This window comes from Canis lupus, chromosome 8 (assembly GCF_003254725.2).
Source record: "Canis lupus dingo isolate Sandy chromosome 8, ASM325472v2, whole genome shotgun sequence".
Taxonomy (NCBI): Eukaryota; Metazoa; Chordata; class Mammalia; order Carnivora; family Canidae; genus Canis; species Canis lupus.
Window position 1 is genome coordinate 3538607 of NC_064250.1, and position 23741 is coordinate 3562347.

At 44.0% G+C, this 23741-nt stretch overlaps 1 protein-coding gene and 1 long non-coding RNA gene across 8 annotated transcripts; one reads left to right on the plus strand and one right to left on the minus strand.

Moving 5' to 3' along the window:
* The first annotated feature begins 1018 nt into the window (after nucleotides 1-1018).
* On the plus strand, nucleotides 1019-17051 carry LOC112656860 (bcl-2-like protein 2). Of its 5 annotated transcripts, XM_025442340.3 has the most exons (8): nucleotides 1019-1450; nucleotides 10256-10351; nucleotides 12786-12900; nucleotides 13623-13690; nucleotides 13953-14059; nucleotides 14917-15004; nucleotides 15093-15244; nucleotides 16139-17051. In XM_025442340.3, exons 1-8 carry the CDS (start codon nucleotides 1019-1021, stop codon nucleotides 16176-16178), a joined length of 1098 nt encoding a protein of 365 aa, XP_025298125.2. In that variant the 3' UTR covers nucleotides 16179-17051. The 5 variants fall into 5 exon arrangements, with proteins under 5 accessions (XP_025298125.2, XP_025298127.1, XP_025298124.1 ...); XM_025442339.3 differs by lacking the exons at nucleotides 1019-1450; nucleotides 10256-10351 and adding an exon at nucleotides 11604-11798; XM_025442338.3 differs by lacking the exons at nucleotides 1019-1450; nucleotides 10256-10351 and adding an exon at nucleotides 12086-12436.
* On the minus strand, nucleotides 1445-11550 carry LOC112656862 (uncharacterized). 3 transcript variants are annotated; one of them, XR_007412664.1, is made up of 4 exons: nucleotides 11412-11550; nucleotides 9042-9117; nucleotides 5272-7687; nucleotides 1445-1673 (listed from the first exon to the last, which is right to left on the minus strand). It is a non-coding gene; the product is annotated as an uncharacterized LOC112656862 (long non-coding RNA). The 3 variants fall into 3 exon arrangements; XR_007412663.1 differs by lacking the exon at nucleotides 1445-1673 and adding an exon at nucleotides 4585-5056; XR_004817867.2 differs by lacking the exon at nucleotides 1445-1673 and having other exon boundaries at nucleotides 4585-7687.
* Nucleotides 17052-23741: the final 6690 nt, after the last annotated feature.

Below are 23741 nucleotides of genomic sequence, written 5' to 3' on the forward strand. Positions count from 1 at the left end.
CTGGGCCCCATCATCACCCGGCGCCGGGCCCTCCCTCCCGCCCCCCCTTTCTCCTCCCTCCTTCCTTCCCTCCCTTCCTCCCTCTCTCCCTCCCTCCCAGCTCCTGCACCAGGAAACGGCCCGGATCCTGGCAGCGGCCTGACCCGTGAGATCCCTAACCTGGCAGGCAGGCGGGGTTGGAGACTTGCTGAGGGTGGGGGTGAAGGAGGAGCTGGGCTGTTGGACTGCACTGGGGGGGAGCCGGGAGTAGAGATGGTGAAGGCAGGAAGCCCTTGGCCCTGGGTTTCCCGGGAGGACAGTCGTTAAACATGGATTCGGCCACACAGCTGGTAGAATGTTGGGGGCAGGGGCCGGTCCAGGAAGCTGCAACCCCAGCCTTCTTAGTCCAGACTCTGATCGCTGGCCTTCCCCACCTAGCTCTGCTCTCCCCCTCCCCTTCCCAGGGCTCCACGCTGGCCAGGAGGATGAAAGGCCCCAGCTGGGGGCTCCTTGCCACCAGCGCTGGGTCCTAAGAGCTGCCATCCAGGCTAGGTGAGTGTCCCCTTTCTTTTCTGTCCCAGGCAGCCCTTTGCTTCTTCCACCTTTCCCTTCAGCCCCTGTCTCCACCCCCATTGTGTGCCTCTGCCAGCATCTTCACATCTTCCCTCTGGGGAAGTACTAGGCCCCTTCCTTTAGCCAAAAAGGTGTGTACTGTGGAAGGGGGGGGTGGTTTGCAGGGGTGTTGCAGAGCTGGTATTCTCCTATTGTGGAAAAAAATCTAAAGTATTTTAAAAATAAAATTTACTTGTTTTGCATTTAATGTGGCATATTATGAATTTAATGGCCAGCCCCTCATGCCCTGACCGCTCACCTTGACTTAACTCTTGTGTTCTTGCCCTTCCCTGCCCAGTGGTCTCTGAGCATTTCCTCCCACCTCTCTCCCTGTCTCACTGGGTTGGCCAAGCCTGAAGTACCCCTTCTGGCTCTCTGACCATATATTCATGCCAGTCTTTCATCCTTGACTCTTACAGCCGCCCGGATGGCGACCCCAGCCTCAGCCCCAGACACACGGGCTCTAGTGGCAGACTTTGTAGGCTATAAGCTGAGGCAGAAGGGTTATGTTTGTGGAGCTGGCCCTGGAGAGGGCCCAGCAGCTGATCCACTGCACCAAGCCATGCGGGCAGCTGGAGATGAGTTTGAGACCCGCTTCCGGCGCACCTTCTCTGATTTGGCAGCCCAGCTGCATGTGACCCCAGGCTCAGCCCAGCAACGCTTCACCCAGGTCTCTGACGAACTCTTCCAAGGGGGCCCCAACTGGGGCCGTCTTGTGGCCTTCTTTGTCTTTGGAGCTGCACTGTGTGCTGAGAGTGTCAACAAAGAGATGGAGCCACTTGTGGGACAAGTGCAAGAGTGGATGGTGGCCTACCTGGAGACACGGCTGGCCGACTGGATCCACAGCAGTGGGGGCTGGGTAAGAAGCTTCTCAATTGCTGCTCTGCACACCCCTCCGAAAAAGCTTGTCTCCAGAGGGAAGATGGGGGCTCTGGCTGGAGGCTAGGGGCGGAGTCGCCCTATTTGGGTGGAATCAGATGCCTTCACTATGGGTATCTCGCTAGACTCTGCACTCCAGGGCTGCCATGCAGTCATCACTGGATGGGTTCATGGTCCAAAGCAGAGGACAGACTACACAGTGCCTGCAGGGAAATGGCATCCAGCTGTCAGGAACTTTTTACACCAGAGTACGGTGACATGGGCGGTGGTGGGGATGGGGTGTCAGGGATGGGGTGGTAGTTAGGAAAGCCTTGGCAAAGGATGTCAGTTCAGAGCACAATTTTTGGCCAAGGAGAGGCTGGGATTCACTTGAGGTAGAGAGGGCAAATGAGCCAGGCGCTCATGGGGGATGATGGGGCCTTGCAGCCAGTAGAGCTTTGGCTGGCGAGGAGCTGGGTATGGGGTAGTGCTTGCAGTGGATGGAACTGGAACTCTTCCTCTCCTCTTTCCTCCACTCTTTCCTCTCCTGATCTCCCTTTCTCCTTCTTTCTCTCCTACTTCCCTTCTCTCCCACAGGCGGAGTTCACAGCTCTATACGGGGACGGGGCCCTGGAGGAGGCGCGGCGTCTGCGGGAGGGGAACTGGGCCTCAGTGAGGACAGTGCTGACGGGGGCCGTGGCACTGGGGGCCCTGGTCACCGTAGGGGCCTTTTTTGCGAGCAAGTGAGCAAGTCCGGGGCCAGGCGGGGCTAGGTGTGGCTAGGGGACAGGAGAGCAAGAACAGAACAGGAGAAATGCCCTTGGAAGAAGTGGGGTGAATGGATGGGCACGGAATGGGGATCGGAAAGGGCAGGGTACTGTGTGAAGGAGCTGTGTTTGCCAGGCAGGCAGTTGGAAGGATGAGCTGGGAGACATTAGGGAATGTATTTGGAAAGTCGGGGGCGGGGGGGCGGGCAGGAGATAAAGTCATTCCAAGGTCAGGAGGAGGTGGGAGAGATCATGTCTATAGGTGTAGGCACACAAAACTATACCTAGAACTTAGCTTGTAGCCCTGAGGAAGGTCGACTTGCAGGAGGGGTTGTGTCTCCATTGGATGAGTGAGAGTGTGGGGGGGAAACAGAGGGCACATTCCTTTGAAATGGAAGCTTGAGGTTCTCTGGTGATAGAGAGAGATGGCTGTGATGGTGGGCTGCTTGGACATGTGTGTGCATGTGTACGCATGCTTGTGTGCATGCCGGGCTGCTTGTCTAACCTGTTGGTGGCTGTACTTGAGAAGAGCTCCCTGTTGGAGTGGCAGGAACAAGGGGCAGTTCTCTGCCCCTCCCCCCCACTCCCCCCCTTGTCCTGATGCCTCAAGGCTGTGGGAGAAACACTGTATCCAGTAGAGGGCTTTGGGCACTTTCTGGCAGAAAGTCATCAGCAGGCTTGAGGGAGAAGAGAAGTTCTGTAGCTTGCCCTGTTGCTTTGCCATCCCCATTCCCTGTACATCACTTACTTGCTGCTGCCTCCTGGACTCTGACTGAAAACAGGAGAACAGGCTGCCAAGCCTGCAGGGGGTGGGTGGGGGTGGGGTTGGGGGGTCTGGACCTACCTGCCACCCTCCTTTCCCACTGGGGCACACTGGTGCCTCAGGTGTTCCCTGTCTCTGGGACTGTACCCAAGCTTAACTCTAAATTGGGACTCTAATTTTCCTTTGGAGTGTGTGGAGGTAAATGTTGATCTAGAGTATGGTCTGGGTCCTGCACTGTGTCTCAGTGAGACTGCTGATGCCTTGAGAGGAACATTCCAGCTCTGAACCCCATGGGTGTGAGGGTGACCTGTAGTCCGTGACTGGCCTATTCCATGTAGTGGGCTTTGGTGCTGCTTTATCAAGGGCCAGGTGTATGGGTTCTAGAGTACCTACGACCTAGAAGCATTTCTTTCTTTGAAGCCACACTGTTTGCATGGGTATTACTTGTCTGTACCTCAGAGTCTGAGGACACTAACTTTAGAGCTCACAGTCCTCTAGAATGGACTCAGATTATAGCATTTTCTTTTGAGAGAGAAATTATTTCACTCCAGATGTATGTCCTGAGCCAGACCTCACTGCTGCACTTCCCAAGGTGCTAAAATTGCTGCTCTCCAATGCTGACTTCAGACACAGTGCTCTAGAACCCTGCCCTTGATCCTGAGCACTGATCAGCTTAGCTAGACCATGGTTGACTCTTCTTAGAGATTTTCATTTGGTCCCAGAATGTGGCAACATAGTTGTACTCGCGAGAATGTGGGACCAAAATTGGCCTCAGGTGTTTAGCCCAGACTTCTGCTTTTGAGAGAGGGCTGCACTTTTTAAACGGTATTTATAGGGGAAGTGGTAGACTGCATGCACCACTTGGTCTGTTGTGAGTATGCTGATACCAGAAACTCAGAGCTGGTCTGTGGCAGGCAGTTGGGGTGGGGGTGGGGGGTCTCTGACTTGCTCAGGACAAACTAGACCAGTGGTTTTCAGACTGCTTGGCAGAACCCTGAAGTTTTGTAGGAGTTGCCTCAGGAGTCCTTGGGGAGATGAAGAGGGGGTGCTAAGCAGGCTGGGCTACATGTCCTCAAACAGAATAGCTCCCCTGGTGGCTGTCTTACATATCGGGGTTCAGGGTAGATTTAATTTACATTAAGGGGTTTGCTGCTGAAAAAAAAGTTGGAAAACCACTGACTAGACCATCAGCTCCAAATTGGAGCCCACTCTCCCCCAAGTTTGGGGCAGACTCTTCACCTTCCCTTCTACCACAGGACCCCTGACCCTGCTAGCTTTCCTGGGGGCCTTTAGCAAACCAGAGCAGCAGGGACCATGGTCAGGTAACTGAAATGCCCTGTGCTGAGGCCTTCACACCTGGGTGGAAGTAGACATTGTTTTCTGAAAGGGTAAAGGGCTTGGATTCCCAGAAGCATAGCTTACTTGGGGTCATAGTGGGCAGTTTTGATCTGTCCTGTCCTTTATAGCTTGAGGGGCAATGGAAACCCCAGAGACTCTTCTGTCAGGGAAAACTAGAGACTCTCTTCTAGAGCCATATAGTTCCTTGGGATTAGCTCTTGGCCAGGAAGGCTGAGTATGGCTCCCAACTTTTAAATCTATTTCATTAAAAAAAAAAAAAAAGGGAAATAAATCTAAATGCCATTTTTTCAGAGATTAAAGAGGTGGAGAGGGCATTTCTTGCTTTCCAGAGCCCAAAGGGACAAATAGGGACTTTGCTTAGGCCAAGGAAGGAGAAGTAGGGCAACTAGGTCCTGCAATTATTAATCCCACTCCCCATTTATCCTAGGGTATATACTATTTTACTTTTTTAAATCATAAAATGGCGGGAGAACAGATTTGGTTAGTTTAGAAGAAAAGAAAAAGCTCTATAAATATAAATATATATTCCTGTATTTTTATTTAATAATTTATAAATATCAAGTTCATTTGACTTTTATTTTTGTGTAATATGTAATGGTCGTATTGAAAAAAAAATAAAGCCCAGAAGTTTAATGAGAAGGACTGAGCAGGGTTTGTGACTTTTACACTCTGTAGCCTGGTGTCAGGACATTTCTTGATCTAATCATCTCTTCATGACCTTGTTAAAGTGCAAGAATTAGAGTAACAGGGATTTCGGAAAGTGTTGAGATAAAAAAAAGAAAAGAAAATCAGAGTTGTTCCCCCCATCTCCCAACCCCTGCCAAATGCCCAAAGCCAAGAGCTCCATCTGTGCCAAACCAAATCTTAAGAGGTGTGTGTATACAGTACTTTGGAATGGCCACAAACAACCAACCAAAACAAAGAAAATCTTACCCCAAATCTTTTTGTGATGTTAATCAAGTCCCCAGTTGTGGTTCAGCCTCCAGTGATGATGAGCATTTCTTCCCAGTATCCTGCTGCTTACTTCTTGCAAAAATGGAGCCCCTGCTTCCTTTCCTGGCACCTTGAGATACTTGATTTCAGCCATTTTAATGCAAACAGCTGAAGTGGATGGAATCTACAGGAATTATTCAGCCCATCCTTCTGTCCTAATTGAGAACAACATCAGAATCCTGCCTGACAGGAAGAGCGATACTAATTTCAAATTATAAGAATTTCTAGTCTTTCTATAATCTGGTGCAATTAAATTACATTTGGGTATATATGTGTTAGATTGTAGTTAGAGATATACTGCTCAGAGGAGAGTTTCCATCCTCTCTATAGGAAATCAACAGGGCAAGCCATATGAAAATCTGAGAGTGGCTTGGTGAACATGGAGTTAAGGAAAGGGGAATTAGATGCTCTTAATAGTTAATATTGTCAGGCTATGAGAGCATTTATCTCCACTCCAGTGTGATTGATTTAATGATCGGTTGATTTGTATTTGACTAATTCCTTCCAAAAAGCATTTGCAACATCTTGCTATACAAAACAATAGGAGAATATGGATTTTTAAAGTAGAGGTAAAGAAAAAAAAATAAAATAAAAAATAAAGTAGAAGTAAAGGATAAATTGAAATATTAAAATAAGATGACAGCAAAAGGAAAATTAATGTACAGAAAAGCATTCTATAAGCAGTATTTCCGAATACTGAAGCTAAGCTATAAATTCGGCCTTGAGCTTTCCAATTTCTAAGGCAAATTGGAAAACAAAACAAGATTCACTTTCCTCTTGGGATTTAGAAAAGTCTGTCGGTTCCTTAAGATGGGCAAAGACTTTTGTGGCTCTTCTGGGGTGATATAGAGGCTATCACCCTCTGTAACATCTGACAGTAAATATGATGTTGAGTTTTGCACCAATAAACACCAAATGGGAATTCAATAGATCCTAAGCTTGTTCTATCAGGCTCATCACAATTTAGCCCAAATATACCCTATGGCGGTTTATTATAGGGCTAAATTGCAGACCATCTAAATGGATAGATGGATTTTTTAATCTTTTAGACATTTCTCCATGAATGTCATTTCTCCATATGGTACTTTCGATAAAATTTGGGCAACATTTAGTTACAGTTTCTAGCAAATGGATTGTAGACATTCTGTGTTTTTACTTAAGAGCAGATTCTTTGAAAACTTTAAAATGTTCCTTAAATGTGGATATAGGTGTGACATAAACTCTATGAGAGAGAGAGAGAGAGAGAGAGGCAGAGACACAGGCGGAGGGAGAAGCAGGTTCCCTGCAGGGGAGCCCAATGCGGGACTCCATCCCGAGACTCAGAGATCATGACCTGAGCCAAGGCAGATGCTCTACCACTGGGCCACTCAAGCGCCCAAAATTAACAATATTTTAAAAATCAACTAGAAAACGTAATATAATGGAAAGCTATGTAGTTTTTTTTACTGATTCAATCATTGATTCATGCAACAAATATTCAAGCATCTTCTATGTACTAAGCACAGTTCTAGACACTGAGTGCACAGGCACAAATTTCTGCCCTCATATTACATATTACTTACATTCTACTAAGGGAAACAAACAAAAACTAAATAAATTCATTTCACAATATTCATTAACATAACATTTCATGTTTCAAGGTGATAAATGCTGTGAAGAAAAATAATTCATTGGCATGGAATTGGGAAAGTGTTTAAGTATAGATTTCAATGTTAAATAGAATAGTCAGGGAAGCCCTCATTTCTAAGGTGACTTTTTTTGAGTAAAATCATGGAAAATGAAATTGGAAAAATATTTTTATTGATATGGAAAGACATTTCTAACTTGGTAAAGAAGGAAGTAGAAAATAATATATACAGTATGATCCCAGTTTGCCAAAATAAATATATAAATGTGTGTGTGTGTGCATGTGTGCCTCTATATGTATATATGTTTTGAAAATTTCAGGAAGGGGATATGCCAAAATATCACTAGTGATTATCTCTGGGTGTTGGATTTTACTGGTGATTTTATTTTGTTCTTTTTACTATCCGTATTTTCTGATCTTTTCATAAAGAACACATATATATGATACAATATATTAAAACAAGTTTTCCAGGTACAACATTTTTTAAAAGTTAACCAAGCAGAATAGGAAATAAGCAGCCCATGTAGATTCTTTCTCATTTAAATGGACACCTCACTTCCCTGCAAGGACAGACCTAGGGAGTTAAGATAGGCGAGCCTAGACTTTGCATTAGAGAATAATTGGAGTTGGGGCACCTGGGTGGCTCAGTTGGTTGGACATCCAACTCTTGATCTCAGCTCAAGTCTCCATCTTAGGGTTGTGAGTTCAAGCCCTGTGTTGGGGCTCAGCCTGAAAAGAAAACAACAAAGAAAATAATTGGAGTCTGTTCCATAGTAGAGGTAAGTAAATGATCAAGGCTTCAAGGTTTTATGTCAGCACTAACAGAAATATAATGCAAATCATATATGTAGTTTCAATTTTCTGGAAGCCTCATTAAAAAAGCAAAAAGGTACAGGTATAAAACTAATTTTAATAATATTTTACTTAGCCCAGTATATAAAAATTATTACAATTGCAACCTATAATTAATATAACAGTTATTAATTTGTTTTATAGTCTCTTTTTCCTATTGTCTTTGAAATTTGGTGAATATTTGACATTTTCAGTATATCTCAAGTCAGACTACTCACATTCCAAGTGCTCAAGGCATGTGCGAGTAGTGGGTATCATATTAAACAATGTAGTTTTAGATTATAGAGAATTATTATAGCAGGCAAAAAAGAAAAAAAAAAGCAAGAGTTAAAAATAGGAATGAAACTACCACAAAGCCATGTGTTTATATAGTTTAGTGAGACAGCTTTTCCCTTTTGGACAGAACTGGAGATGCCCTCATCCATTTTTTACTGATTTAATTCTCCTTAAGTCCACTAGCCACTTCTATTGACACATTTTTCCTTCTAGAGCACAGCATCACTGAGTTTTATTTTTCCCAAAACTCCATAGCCTCTATGGAAAGGTTATTACTGAAGGAAAATTATACTCATAATGGGTAAATTTCACATCATTACGTATGAATTTCTTACAAATTCATTCTTAGAAACTTATCTCTTTGATGTTCTCTATGCATCAACAATGGGTAAGATTTTAAATTATTATGGAAGATCATTCATTCAGTTAGCATTTATTGAGCACACAGTGATGGGCAATGGGAATACAAATATAATTAAGATGATGTCCCTGCCTTTTACAGTTTACACTCTAATAGGGAAGTATCTCACTTTACATGTCATTCAAATATCTTTTTAAATGTCTGAAAAAGTAATCATTCTTACTAGAGTAAGTTTGGAAGTTGGAGGGTTTTTAAAATTTTAAATAAAAATAACATGATAAAAAAATAACATGATATTGTGGGGAAAATCGTTCATATAACGCAGAAAATGATAAATCAATTATAATCCTACTACTCAGAAAGTACCACTGTTAACATTTTGGCATATTTCTTTACCATCTTTTATCTGTGCTTATATTTTATGATCATACTGTATATACAATTTCTTATACTACAGTTCTGCTTACCATTATATTGCACAGTTTTTCCTTGTCATTAAAAGTGTTTTGAAGGCAAAATGACTATATAAAATTAAATCTATGTGTGTATAATAATTCTCCTGAATGTGCCTATTTGGACATTCAAGTTGCTTACCTTTTTTCACTTTGATGAAGGTCTTTATTCCTAAATGTGCAGATGATAAATAAAATCACCAGGTCAAGAATCTCAACTGTTAAAAAATTAGAGAAAAAAAAAGGGGGGGACGCTTGGGTGGCTCAGTGGTTGAGCATCTGCCTTTGGCTCAGGGCGTGATCCTGGAGTCCCGGGATCAGGTCCCACATCGGGCTCCCTGCAGGGAGCCTGCTTCTCCCTCTGCCTGTATCTTTACCTCTCTCTGTGTGTCTCTCACGAATAAATAAATTTTAAAAATAAAAAAATAAAAAGAATCTCAACAGTTTTAAAGCTTTTAGTACATATTACCAAAGAAAAGATAGAACTGGTTCTTGCTCCCTTTTTTCCCCAAAGTCCAAGTTGTTAAAAAAAAAATATCATAATCGTGCTTTATATACACTTTTACATTCTACTTCTTTGACCTAGCAAGAATTATTTTTGGATTTTATTACATGTTTTGTGTAACCCTTTTAATAGGTGCATAATAATCTTTGGGTATAATTACAGCTTGCCTAAACATATGTCTATTGTTGAAATTTAGTCTTTTTCCAATTTCAATATCATACATAATATAATCTTTGTGTATTAAGGCAGACTTTATGGTAATTTTGATCTAAGCTTTGAAAGCTAGCTCTGAATTCCCTGCTAACTTTTTTTCTCCCCTGCTCACTTTTAATTATTAGTTCCATGACTTGGGCAAGTTACTTCACTCTTTCTTCGTCCCCCCAAAAGGCTATAGTTTTGGAAATATTTGCTTTATAAAGTTGTGAGAATTCAATGAGATAATATAATAAGGAGTCCAGGATTGTGCCTGTTACAAAATCAAGTGCTCAACAAAATTAGGATTCGAAAGTCCTTATAAAAAAATCGCATTTCCCTTGATCAGCTTGATTAGTTAATTTATCAAGATTTTGTTTATTTATTTGAGAGACAGCACATGCCAAAGAGTAGGGAGGGGCACTGGGAGAGGGAGAAGCAGGGTCTCCGCTGAGTGTAGATCCTCCATCCCAGGACTATAGGACCATGAGCACTAAAGGCCATGCTCAATCTGAGCCACCCAGGCGCCCTCAGCTTGATTAGTTTAAATCAAGCACCAATAAAATATGAAAATCTTGATTAGGTTAAGATTAGTAGAAAACCTTTTTTTTCCAGTGACCTCACAGTCTTTTAGAACTTGTCTTCCGTGCTCAAGTTAGTTCTCCCAGACCACTGGAGCTGAGATGGCTGCTGAAGTAATTTTCAGTGAAATTTTAAGCGACTGTGACTCTGCTTTGAATTCCCCTGTTCCTGAGGTAAGGATTTGTGAGGAAAAGTGAGGGTGAGGGGAAGAGTGGGGGTATACTGAGACGCTTTTGACTTTTTGGTTTGCTAACAGGGATCTCCTCTTGTCCAAATCTCCTCACCCCAGACACACACATCCTGTTGGGGTTGTCTGATTAATTTGATTGGGCTCATTTGAATCTGGCTGTCAAACCCTAGCTGCGTCCGGCTACAAATAACCCTCTTGCAAACTTTGCACCTTTGTTTCTTCTTTTTAAATAAATGTGTAGTATCACTACTACATATGGCAACCCTGCTTTCCAGGGTGATGTCTCATTGGTTATCTCAGAGTGGAAACTTGTGGTGGGAACCTGCCTGGAGGAATTCCTCTGTGGTCTGAAGGAAGGTTTGGGGGCTGCGAAAGAGTTGAAGATGAGGGTGGCACCCAGATTCCCGGTCAACGCAAACATTTATTGACAATATGTGCCAAGCATATTGCCCTACAGTGGAGCTGCAAATATAAATAGGATCCAGCCTCTCCTCTCCAAATTCTCAGGATGCAGGACAAAATGATTACGTGCACAGTGGAGGTAGTAGGCCTGCTAGTCATGGGAAAGGAGAGGAGGCTAGCATAAGGTTTTGCACGAGCGGTGATGCTTAGGTTTGCAGTGGTCTGGTTGAAGAGGGACTTCATGTACAGAGGCACAGAGCTGGGTGCAGGTATACCCCCTGGAATGAGGAGTGTAGAAATAACATTTGTGACGTAGGCTGGTCCTGAGGTCTCTAAGGCCACGGTACAGTTTTACTTTTACCTGGCCAGCAAAGGGGAGCCAGCTCACTGTGGTAGCGGTGAGGACTGTTAAGAGTGACACTGGAAGCTGAGAGATCTATTAGGGGGCTTAGCAAACAGCCCAAGAAACAAACTGAAACTGAGGCATGAGCAGCGGGCTTGGAAAGTATGCCTGCACAAGGAAGACAGATCAGACAGGACTGGTAGCTCTGGACTGAAGATTCCTTCCTGCTTTCTGGTTTGGGAGACCTGATGGGTGTTGGTACCTTTTGGTACCTGGATGGGGAAAGCAAGCATCTTACTGGAGAGCTCCATTCAGAACCTCCATTTCCAGCAACATTCCATCCACTGGTAGCTTCCTGGTTAGCAAACCAGTTTACAGAAACCGCCTCAACGTTTCCAGCCACTGCTTTCTAACATCTCTCCAGCCGGCGACCAGTAGCGTCAAGATGGCGGCCCCCCGCCAAGGACTAGTCATGTGACCTCGGCTTTCCATGGCTGGAAGCCTTGCCGTCCGTTGCGGGGCAAGGTTCACCTGTCACGAAACGGATGTTAGCCCTTCGAATCTCACGAGCCAATCGGCATCCGAGAGGGCTATTGCTGCGAGGCGATCGGAAGATTGGCCTTGTCTCCTCGCCCTAGCCAGCGGCCAATCACCGAGCGTCATATACTCGCGGATCCGCCTGGAGGTGGGGGTGGGGGGAGGCAGGAATGTCGTCACAGCGTGGCGGTATTGTTACCTAAGGGGTTGAGAGGAGGTGGGGCGTATGTTGATTGACAGGCCAGCTCCCCTACCGGGATTTGAGAATTTGGCGCAATATCCCGCCTTAGGGGTGGGGTCTTATTTGATTGCCAAGTAATATCCCCCAATGGAGTCCTAGCTCGTGGTGACGGGCAGGTTGCTAGACTAATGAATCCTCGGCGTGCCCGGCGCTGTTCTCCAATCGCCGGGCGGCGGGCCCCAGTCTGAGCGGCGATGGCGGCGGCGGCGGCGGCGGCAGCAGCAGCGGGGGCTGCGGGCGGTCGGGGCTCCGGGCCGGGGCGGCGGCGCCATCTTGTGCCCGGGGCCGGTGGGGAGGCCGGGGAGGGGGCCCCGGGGGGCGCAGGGGACTACGGGAACGGCCTGGAGTCTGAGGAACTGGAGCCTGAGGAGCTGCTGCTGGAGCCCGAGCCGGAGCCCGAGCCCGAAGAGGAGCCGCCCCGGCCCCGCGCCCCCCCGGGAGCTCCGGGCCCTGGGCCTGGCTCGGGAGCCCCCGGCAGCCAGGAGGAGGAGGAGGAGCCGGGACTGGTCGAGGGTGACCCGGGGGACGGCGCCATTGAGGACCCGGTGAGGGAAGGAGGGCGAGCGAGCAGGCCTGGCCGTGTCACGGGAGGCCCAGAGCTCGGGCGAGCGGGAGGCAGGCGGGGGGTGGGGTGGGCGGGGAATAACGTGGCTGGGGCAGGGCCGGGCGCGGATCCTCGACGTCCAGAAGGGGCCCAGCCGGGTTGATTCGGGCGTTATGGGTGCCTAGTGTTGTTCCAGAGAAGGTAGCTTGCTTTTCTTTTCATCGCGACCCGCGCGTGGGGCGAGGGAAATGGCCGAGCATGGCTGGGGCCGCGCTTGGACGGAGAGCAGGGCGCAGCCCCTGCGTTGGTTCCTCTTAAGCTCTTCTCCATACCCTTTCCACTCATTACAGGAGCTGGAAGCGATCAAAGCTCGAGTCAGGGAGATGGAGGAAGAAGCTGAGAAGTTAAAGGAGCTACAGAACGAGGTAGAGAAACAGATGAATATGAGTCCACCTCCAGGCAATGGTGAGTAACCGGCGGTTGCACGCGGAGCCCGGGTCCTCGGAAGGGTTCTGCGAGCACGGGTTGTGTGGGATTAGATGCTCGGGACCTTGGAGCTGCTTGTATGAGCAATTACTGGGCAGGTGCTGGGGTCATAGTCCATTGTGTGTTTTTTCTGACCTTAGTGAGGCAAGAATCTCTATTTTGATGATGGTAATTTTGTGCCTTTCTTTGTCCTTTTTACAAATGTGTTCTTTGTTCTTTAGTCTACCTCTACTCTTTGTGGACGTTGCCAACTGGCATTTGACCTTCAAGTCTCATAGTTCTTCCTTTAGTTGGAGACCCTTTAGTTAGGAGTCCTAAGAGAAGCTACTCGACTGCAGAGGGCTTTCTCTTTAACCTAGAACTGTTGAGTTTGGGTTCCCTTGATTTTGTTCACTTTAAAAATGATTTGAGTCAAAGCTGTTCAATAGGGTCTTGATTTGGGAGCAGGAGAGAAATTCCTGTACTGTTTTCTCTGATTTTTTTTTTTAAGGATATGTTAATCTGTTGCTTGATTAGTCAGATGTTCAGCCAAGCATCTATTGTGTGCTAGACAGTATTCTTGGTAAGGGGTACAGCAGGGAACACAACAGACCAAAATCTTTGCCTTCCCTGTAGTGGTGGTGGTGGTAGTGATGCATATATTGGTCAAATAGAAAACCAGTTTCTTGCCACCCCCCCCTCCCTTTCTTTTTTCTTCAAAGCTGGCCCAGTGATCATGTCCATTGAAGAGAAGATGGAGGCTGATGCCCGTTCCATTTATGTTGGCAATGTATGTATTGGGGCCCTGATTGGGGTTGTGGGAAAGCTCTTGTTTGGGGAGTTGGTTAATAGGAGTCTTAAGGAATATTTCAAGGATAGGTAGTAGGTTGGGGGAGTATTGAGAGGGTTTGGAGGAGGTAAAAGGAAATGAAGATCAGCAGAGGCTCTGGGGTTGGGAAGAGAAGATTAACTTCTTAGAGAACGAGAGTTGATGTGATTTTGGAGAGGATAGGCAGGGTACCTGTGAAATATAACCTTCTCTACCCTCACAGGTGGACTATGGTGCAACAGCAGAAGAGTTGGAAGCACACTTTCATGGCTGTGGTTCAGTCAACCGTGTTACCATACTCTGTGACAAATTTAGTGGCCATCCTAAAGGGTAAGTAGAGAAGTAAAATGAGGTTGTTTTAATCACATCTTAGAAATAGATAAATAATGTTTTGTATTGAGCAGCGTTAACTTGTTAAAATAAGCAGTGTTTGTTTTATGGTTAGGGCGTTAGTGTCACATATACATATCGGGTCACGTAAATGCCTTCAGAGACCAAACATAAAGATGAAGGTTAGCATGAGTGGGATTGTGAACTAGAAAAAGGAGGGACAGGGATCCCTGGGTGGCGCAGCGGTTTGGCACCTGCCTTTGGCCCAGGGTGCGATCCTGGAGACCCGGGATCGAATCCCACGTCAGGCTCCCGGTGCATGGAGCCTGCTTCTCCCTCTGCCTGTGTCTCTGCCTCTCTCTCTCTCTCTCTCTCTCTCTCTCTGTGTGACTGTCATAAATAAATAAAAAAAATATTATAAAAAAAAAAAGAAAAAGGAGGGACAGCATTTGCTTAGCAATCCAGGCTGTTTGTATACTATTTTATAATTTTCTTAAGAGTAGGTGGAAATTTAGATTGAAGTATTCCATTTAAAAAAAATTTGACCAGGGCAGCCCGGTGGCTCAGCGGTTTAGTGCTGCCTTCAGCCCAGGGCCTGATCCTGGAGACCTGGGATCAAGTTCCACCTCAGGCTACCAGCATGGAGCCGCCTTCTCCCTCTGCCTGTGTCTTTGCCTCCACCCCCCGCCCCCGCCGTGTCTCTCATGAATGAATAAATAAATAAAAATCTTTTTTTAAAAAAATTGACCAATAAATAAATATGTGGCCCTGTTGTTATTCAGGCATACCTGCAAGTTGGATTTGATGTGTAAGCTGCTGTAACTTCAGATGAATGAAATGACAATTATTTTTTTCAGTTTTGCGTATATAGAGTTCTCAGACAAAGAGTCAGTGAGGACTTCCTTGGCCTTAGATGAGTCACTATTTAGAGGAAGACAAATCAAGGTAAGCCCTGTACTCATTGCTGTTCTGGTTCTGTGCAAACTCTCCAGGCTTATTTTAAGACTTTCTGTTGTATATCCCTCACTTTCAGGTGATCCCAAAACGAACCAACAGACCAGGCATCAGCACAACAGACCGGGGTTTCCCACGAGCCCGATACCGTGCCCGGACTACCAACTACAACAGCTCCCGCTCTCGATTCTACAGTGGTTTTAACAGCAGGCCCCGGGGTCGCGTCTACAGGTCAGGATAGATGGGCTGCTCCTCTCCCCCGCCTCCCATGAGCCCTGTATGTTTCCTTCTTTCCTGATCTGAGGAACCTCCCTCACGTTACCCTCCCCTTGGTCTCCAGGGACTTGGTCTCCTGCCTGTGCAGGGTGAGGAAGGTAGTTGCAGGCCAGGCCAGGAGGCCAGTCTCATCATCGTTTTCTGGAGCAGAAATTGGTGATAAGGGCTGGATCTCTCTACTCTTGTTCTGAGAGATGCTTCTTTCAACCCCAGCCTTTTTTTTTCCTTGAGGGTTGGTGGTAGTGAAGGCATTGCTTGGACATTTGCTATTTTTCCCAGAGTTAAGGAGGGGTTGAAGATTGAACCTCCCTTGGAAGAATACCAGAGGCTAGTTGATCTTCCTCAACAGCCGTGTGGGAGGATACTGAAATATTTACTCTTTAACTGAGCCACTGTTTTGCAAGGTTAACTTTTTCTCTGGGCCTAGTGTGGTGCCCATGTTGTTGCTTTACTATCATTTCTCCGCCTTTGAATAGACAGGATAGGCATATAGACCTTGGCTTTTTATAAGATATACTTATCTGCTCCCAGGAATTAGGGAGGATCTGTTGGTGAAGGCCTGGGGTTTAAGAGCTGTGGAAAACTGAAACTGGAAAGATAATGAGTCCATTTTCTTGCCCCTATATCTCAGATGTAGTTTTTTGCCTCTGGCAAAGTATTCTGTTAAATTATCCCGTCCTGTTTGCCAGGTGTGTCACCATTGTGGGGTCACTTTTAGGATACTTGGAAACTTCTCCCCCCCTCCCCCCCATTCCCTGCACTGTCACTGGGGCAAGGGCCCACGGGGAGGGGCTTGTGCTAAACTCTTAAGTGATCATGTTAACACCTAACTCTCCTTCTTTCTTCCAGGGGCCGGGCTAGAGCGACATCATGGTATTCCCCTTACTAAAAAAAGTGTGTATTAGGAGGAGAGAGAGGAAAAAAAGAGGAAAGAAGGAAAAAAAAAAAAAGAATTAAAAAAAAAAAAGAAAAACAGAAGATGACCTTGATGGAAAAAAAAATATTTTTTAAAAAAAAGATATACTGTGGAAGGGGGGAGAATCCCATAACTAACTGCTGAGGAGGGACCTGCTTTGGGAAGTAGGGGAAGGCCCAGGGAGCGGGGCAGGGGGCTGCTCATTCACTCTGGGGATTCGCCATGGACACGTCTCAACTGCGCAAGCTGCTCCCCTTGTTTCCCTGTCCCACTTCACCCCTTTGGGGGCTGCTTGAGGGTAGGTGGGCATGGGTGGTAGGAGGGGTTTTTTTACCCAGGGCTCTGGAAGGACACCAAACTGTTCTGCTTGTTACCTTCCCTCCATCTTCTCCCTAACTTTCGCAGTCCCCTCCACCTGCTCCTGTCCTGCCAGGTCTGCCACCCACCCCACCCCTCTTTTCCGGCTCCCTGCCCCTCCAGATTGCCTGGTGATCTATTTTGTTTCCTTTTGTGTTTCTTTTTCTGTTTTGAGTGTCTTTCTTTGCAGGTTTCTGTAGCCGGAAGATCTCCGTTCCGCTCCCAGCGGCTCCAGTGTAAATTCCCCTACCCCCTGGGGAAATGCACTACCTTGTTTTGGGGGGTTTTGGGACTTTTTTTTTTGTTTTTCAGTTTTTTTGTTTTGTTTTGTTTTCCTTTGCCTTTTTTTCCCTTTTATTTGGAGGGAATGGGAGGAAGTGGGAACAGGGCGGTGGGAGGTGGATTTTGTTTATTTTTTTAGCTCATTTCCAGGGGGTGGGATTTTTTTTTAATATGTGTCATGAATAAAGTTGTTTTTGAAAATAAAAATTGTTTGGCCTTTGGGTGTAAGAATTATTTATCTATTTTCCTATTTTCTTTTAGATCCCAGATGGCTGTTAATACTCTTTGTGGAAGTGCTGGTGTTGTGGAGGGGAAGTTCTCACTTAACGAATTAGAGTGGGGGTTAAAATTACAACAGGAACATTGTGTATTTAGTTGGGGACGATGAGTTTTCTGGGTAGTATGTAGCCTGGTATTTGAAAGGTCTATCGAATGAGTCTGGGAATGTAAAAGAATGGCCGGATTGAGTAATCAGTGTGCATACCTGATTAATGTGCAAATGAATTATCCACACCAGCAGCACTGGAGTCTTTGGGTTCTGGGTAGCTTTTCTTGTCTTTACCTCAAAGTGAGCTCAAAAAAATGAGGGGAAAAGGCAGTAGTTTGCTAACAAAGATAGTTGCAAAGCTTATGCTATCTTCTGTAGCCACACTGACCACATAATATATGTTCAGCGAATTCATTTTGAATCATACCATTAATTAGGACTTAACTGGTTTTCACTGATTTATATCCTTAAGTTTTGTACTTAGTCTCATTAATAACTGAATTACTCCATTTTGTATTCTTAAGTCAGATTGGTCTTAAAACTTTTGGGTGCTACATCGCCCCCTAACTCTGTTCCAGTCTTCCCCTGCTACAGGATTTCTAAATATCTAAACCTTTATATGTTCTATTGAACCATTTACTTCTGTTCATAGGGTGTTTTGTGATTGCCTCTGACCTACATACTCCAGTAATCTTAGGTTAAAGAAATGAGTTCCCTATATATCCATGAAGCCTTAACCCACCTCTCTCTGGCTTTGTATTCTGAATTCTCAGGGCAGCATCAACCACATTAGCATTTCACTCATCTATTATATTGCCTCCGTTGCATCATTTAAGTATTCAGAGGTCTGTCTGTTCTCTAATGATTCAACTAGAATAGTGCCTTGTAATCTGAATGGAGATTTCTGCAAAGGCTGGTTGGTAAAAATCTGGATAGCATATTAATATCAACTTGGCTAGAATCGCATGGAACTACTTAATGCTGGGAAGCTTAATGCATTAATACTGGGAAGGTCTCTTCTATCCACCAGAGGGCACTAAACGGCCATCTAAAAAGTTCACAAATTGTTAGAGATCTTAGGGAGAATGTCATTTTTTTAACCTTTGTTTTTAATTTTGTACGTCCAATTAACATCCTGCCCATTCTCCGTTCTGTTTTAACTTCTTGAGCAACTCCCTACCTTAATTGGGCTGCTGATAGATGTCTGGCTCCAGACTTCATGTTGCCATTGAAGGGCCCTTGTTCTACCACCAGTAATTACAAATTCACTTAGGTGTGGAACTAAGCCCTTTCCCAGTTTGATCCTGGTTAAGTTTCCCTGCCACATCTTGCTCTACATCTGATGCCCTGTGCATTCCAGTTGAGTTTTATGTACTGTTCATGCTGTGCCCATTCCATTTACTCTCTCAGAATCAAGGTGTAAGCCAAGGCATAAAGCCAAACACCACAGCCAGAAACCTTTCTTCATTCCCTAGTCAGAATGAGTCACTTCTGCTCTCAGGGCAAATTGTTCTATCGCTGTTGAAGCATTTCATGGTTTTATAATTAGAACAATTATATCTTGGTTTCCTCACTAGACTGCAAGCTCCTTGTGGGCATGGATTGTGCCTTTGTATAAATTAGTAGGTACTCAGATGTTAATTCCCCTTGAGGGTTCCCTTTATCTGGGACCTGCTGGTTCCTGTCCTCACAAGAATCAGATTTCCCTCCTTATCTGAACTTCTAATTTTTCCAATATCTTAGTAATTTTTTTTTTTTTTTTTTTTTTAGTAATTTTAAAGGAAGTGGCATGGAAGGAAAGTTACTTTCCTTGGGAAGGATTGCTTTTTTTGGTCAATCACTCCTGATGAACCACCTCTTAACCAAGGGATTGGAGTGAGCTCAGTCTCACTGGGAGGGACTATGGGGGAAGGAAGTGTTTAGAAGATTTAAGGGCGCTTGTCTACAAGATTTCTCTGGAGTGAGACTGAGGGACTGAGTGATAGAAAACAAATGAAGACAACACAACCTTTTCAGATAGAATTTGCCCAACTTGACATCAGCATAGAGAAAAATGATGTTTTGTGGGGTTTTTTTCTCCCAAAATGGTTGCTCTTCTACATGGTTGAAATGAAATTAGTAAATCAACTAATTTTAAAACATCTTTCAACTCTGCTAATGCTAATTTCTCAAATCTCTTTTCCTTTGTTTGTGCTTGTGGTAATCATTGGTTCAACAGACATTTACTGAGTATTTACCAAGTGCTGGGCATTGTTTTGGATGTTATTTGTTTGCATGTCATTTGTTAAGAATCATTTAGGAAGAGAACTTTTTAATAAAGATTTTATTTATTCACAAGAGAGAGAGGCAGAGACACAGGCAGAGGAGGGAGAAGCAGACTCCATGCAGGGAGCTTGACGTGGGTCTTGATCCTGGGGCTCCAGGACTATGCCCTGGGCCGAAGGCAGGCACTAAACCAATGAGCCACCCAGGGATCCACCTAGTAAGAGAACTTTAATTTTATTTGCTGAAGGCAAATGTTGGTTTGCCATACCTCTGATTGCATCCCATTGAAAAGTTGTATGGATTTTGTTACATATAATTCACATACCATAAAAATTTAACTTTTAAGTGTACAGTAGTATTTTATGTAACATACATATATGTTATCATCTATACATACATCTATGTTAACCATCACCATTACTTAATTTTAGAGCATTTTCATAATCCCCCAAAGAACCCTATACCCATTAGCAAGCATTCTTAATTTTCCCTCCCGCTAACAAACAATGATTGTTTCTCTGATTTTGCCTGTTCTGGATAGTTCATATAAATGGGGTCATACAACATGTGGCCTTTTATGTCTGACTTCCTTCACTTGGTATCATGTTTTAAAGATTCATCCATGTTGTAGCATAGATCAATAATTCGTTCTTTTTCATAGCTAAGTATTTCCTTTTTTTTTCATAGCTGAGTATTTCCTTGTGTTGACTGATCACATTTTGATTATCTGTGAATTGATGGACATTTGCAGTTTCCATTTTTTTTTCTACTGTTAGGAACAGTGCTGCTACAAGCTATATGATTTTCTATGAACATACCTTTTCATTTCTCTTAGAAGTGGAGTTGCTAGGTTATCAGGTAATAAACCACGTTTAACCTTTTGAGGAACTGCTGGAACTGCCAGGCTGTTTTCAAAAGCAGCAGCAGCATTTTACCTTTCTACCAGCAGTGTAGTAGGGTTCCAATTTCTCCACATCCTCATCAAATTCATTACTGTCCATCTTTTTGATTATAGCCATCCTAGTGGGTATGAAGTGGTATCTTGTGTTTTTTATTTGCATTTCCCTAATGACTAAGGATACTGAACATCTTTTCTTGTGCTTACTAGCCATTTGTTTATCTTCTTTGAAGAAACTTTGGTTTGGATCCTTTGCCCACTTTTTAGTTGGCTTGTCTTTTTATTGATGAGTTGTAGGAGTTCTTTATATGCTGAATACTAGACCCTTATATCTATGATTTGCAAATATTTTCTCCTCTATTTTGTAGGTTGCTTTTTCACTTTCTTGATAGTATCCTTTGAAGCACAAAAGTCATGAAGATGTATGCCTATGTTTTCTCCTAACAGTTTTATAGTTTGGCTCTTATATTTAGGTCTTTGATCCATTTTGGATGAACTTTTGTGTATGGTGCGAGGGAGAGGGCCACTTCATTATTCTGCATGCAGATATGCATTCTCTCTGCACCATTTGTTTAAAAAGCTGTTCTTTCCTCATTAAATATGTTGGCATCCTTGTTGAAAATGAATTAATTAACCATGAATGTATAGGTTTATTTCCGGAGTCTCAATTCTATTCCATCAATTTATATGGCTGTCCTATGCCAGTACTACACTGTGTTCATTACTTTACCTTTGTAGTTAAGTTTTAGAAGTGCGAAGTAGGAGACCTCTAATTTTGTTCCTTTTCAAGATTGTTTAGCTATTCTGGGTCTTGTATATTTCATATGAATTTCAGAATCAGCTTGTCAGCTTTCAAAAAAGAAAGCCAGGATTTTAATAGGGATTATATTGAATCTGTAGAACAATTTGGGGAGGATTGCCATTGTAACAATATTAAGTCTTCCAAACTATGAAAGTACTATGTCTACTTATTTGTCTTTAATTTCTTTAACAATGTTTTATAGTTTTCAGTGCACAAGTCAATGCTTCTTTTAGTACATTTATTCCTAAGTATTTTTTGCTGTATTAAGTGGAGTTTTCTTAATTTACTTTCAGATTATTCATGGCTATTGTATAGAAATATAGTTGATTTTGTACATTGATCTTGTATCCTACAAGTTTAATTGTAAGTTTAGTAACCTTACTGAATTTGTTTGTTTAGTTCTTACAGTTTTCGTGTGTGTATAGTCCTTGGGATTCTGTATATACAAGATCATGCCATCTGCAAATACAGGGTTTTACATTGTTCTTTATATTCCAGGAGTATTTTTTTGTTTTTGTTTTTTTCATTTTCTTGCCTCATTTCCCTGGCTTGAACCTCCAGTATAATGTTGAATAGAAGGTGAGAGCAGACATCCTTGTCTTATTCCTGATCTTTGGGGAAAAGCTCTCAGTTGGTCATGATAAATAGGATCAGCTGTGGGTTTTTCAGAGTCTCCTTTTATTTCATTGATTTTTGAACACTTGCTGTTCTCTGTGCACACCATTCATGTTCTGTCATGCCCCTGAGCTTTGCATTGTTGCAGTCCAAATATCTGAGAAGCTTTCCTTGACTGTCTCCCAAAGAGGAGACCGTTCCCTTGACAGAGTTGCTGCAGTGCTTTTTATATTTCTCTGTATTTTATTTTTTTTTAAGATTTTATTTATTTATTCATGAGAAACATAAGAGAGAGAGAGGGAGAGAGATTGGCAGAGACACAGACAGAGGAGAAGCAGGCTCCATGCAGGGAGCCTGACGTGAGACTCGTGAGACTCGATCCCGAGTTTCCAGGATCAGGCCCTGGGCTGAAGGCGGCGCTAAACTGCTGAGCCACCGGGGCTGCCCTTCTCTGCATTTTCATATAGGATTTTAAGTATTAGTTGCACGGTATTCGGAACTCACAGGGCAGGACCATGTCCCTTCCCCCAGAGCTGAGGCAGTACCAGACAGTAGTGGGTCATTGGTAGAAATCGGTTCCATAGTGGCCAGGCAAGGTTGACCAAATGAGAGGGATGAGAGTGGCCTTCATGTCATTTCATGTAACTTAAGTTTAGAAATGTACCCTGTATATTATTTTAATTTCCCCCTCAGAATCCATTATGGCCCATAGTTGTGAATCCAACTAAAACATTTCTAAAATCTGTTTTGTGTTCATGAAAGTAGTCATTTCCTTATTTGCCTAAAAACGATCTCAAGTTCCTGAGGTACCTTCCAAACTGACTACAGAATAAGTAATACTTCCATGGTGTTCAGAAATATTTTCTATCTGGTGTGCAGTACGAAGATTACAGGTTCTCAGTTCTCCAGATCTGGCTACTCTAATTAGTCAACAGTCACAAAATCTTGAAGAAGTTACCTTTCCAAACCTCAGTCTCCCCATCTGTAAAAGCCTTAAAAAGGAGATCTGTTTCTTTCTTTTTTAAAAAAATATTTTATTTATTTATTCATGAGAAACACAGAGAGAGAGAGAGAGAGAGGCAGAGACACAGGCAGAGGGAGAAGCAGGCTCCATGCAGGGAGCCTTATGTGGGACTCGATCCCGGGTCTCTAGGATCAGGCCAAGGACTGAAGGCGATGCTAAACCGCTCAGCCACCCGGGCTGCCCAGGAGACCTGTTTCTCATGGGATTATTGACTAGGGTCCAGTGATTGGTGGGTTTAGAACAAAATGCCAATTGTTTTAGCTATACACTGACCCTTTTTACCTAGCCTATGAATTGCTTAGGGATAAGGGACTGTATCTTCCCCCGTGCTTCGTTGATGCTTCTTGAATGCTTTCATTTTCTTTGCCTTCACCTCTTTGGTTGAAGTCAGATAATCATGTTCTCTTTCACCTATCCTCCTACAAGAGCTGCTCTTTGTTTTTACTTTTTTTCCCTAAACCTTCCTGTAATGTGCAAAGAATGGGTTTACTGGAATGCCCCTTTAACGTCATTCTTCACAGTATGTATTGGACAGTGTCATTAGCATATAACTAACAGGGGCCCGTCCAAAAAGTACAAGAGCTTTCTTATCTACCATCATGTTGGTTTTCGCTGAATCCCTGGAGACAGTAGGGAGTGAGATTTCATTTCATCATTGTCTATCCCAAGCTCAACAGTGAACGTTGGAATCAGTTACATTGTTCACAGACATTGTTCTACAGAATGTGAGATACAGAGTACATAACTGTGAAGGAACTGATAGAGTTGAAAGAGCAGCCAGAAGGCCCAAATTGGTGTCCTGGCTCTACCATTTAATGGCAGAGCCTTCTCATTTCCATGTCCTCAGTAGTTAAATAGGACAAAAATAACAATACGCACTTCTGTGGGCTGTAAAGATTCACTGAGAAAGGCTCTTAAGAGTTCTCCAGTGACATGGTTAGTATCGAGAGTCCAGCAGCATGGCTTGGTGTGTAGAGCCTTGGGCTGTCGACATGGATCAGCAGAGGGGAAGGAGAGAGAACACT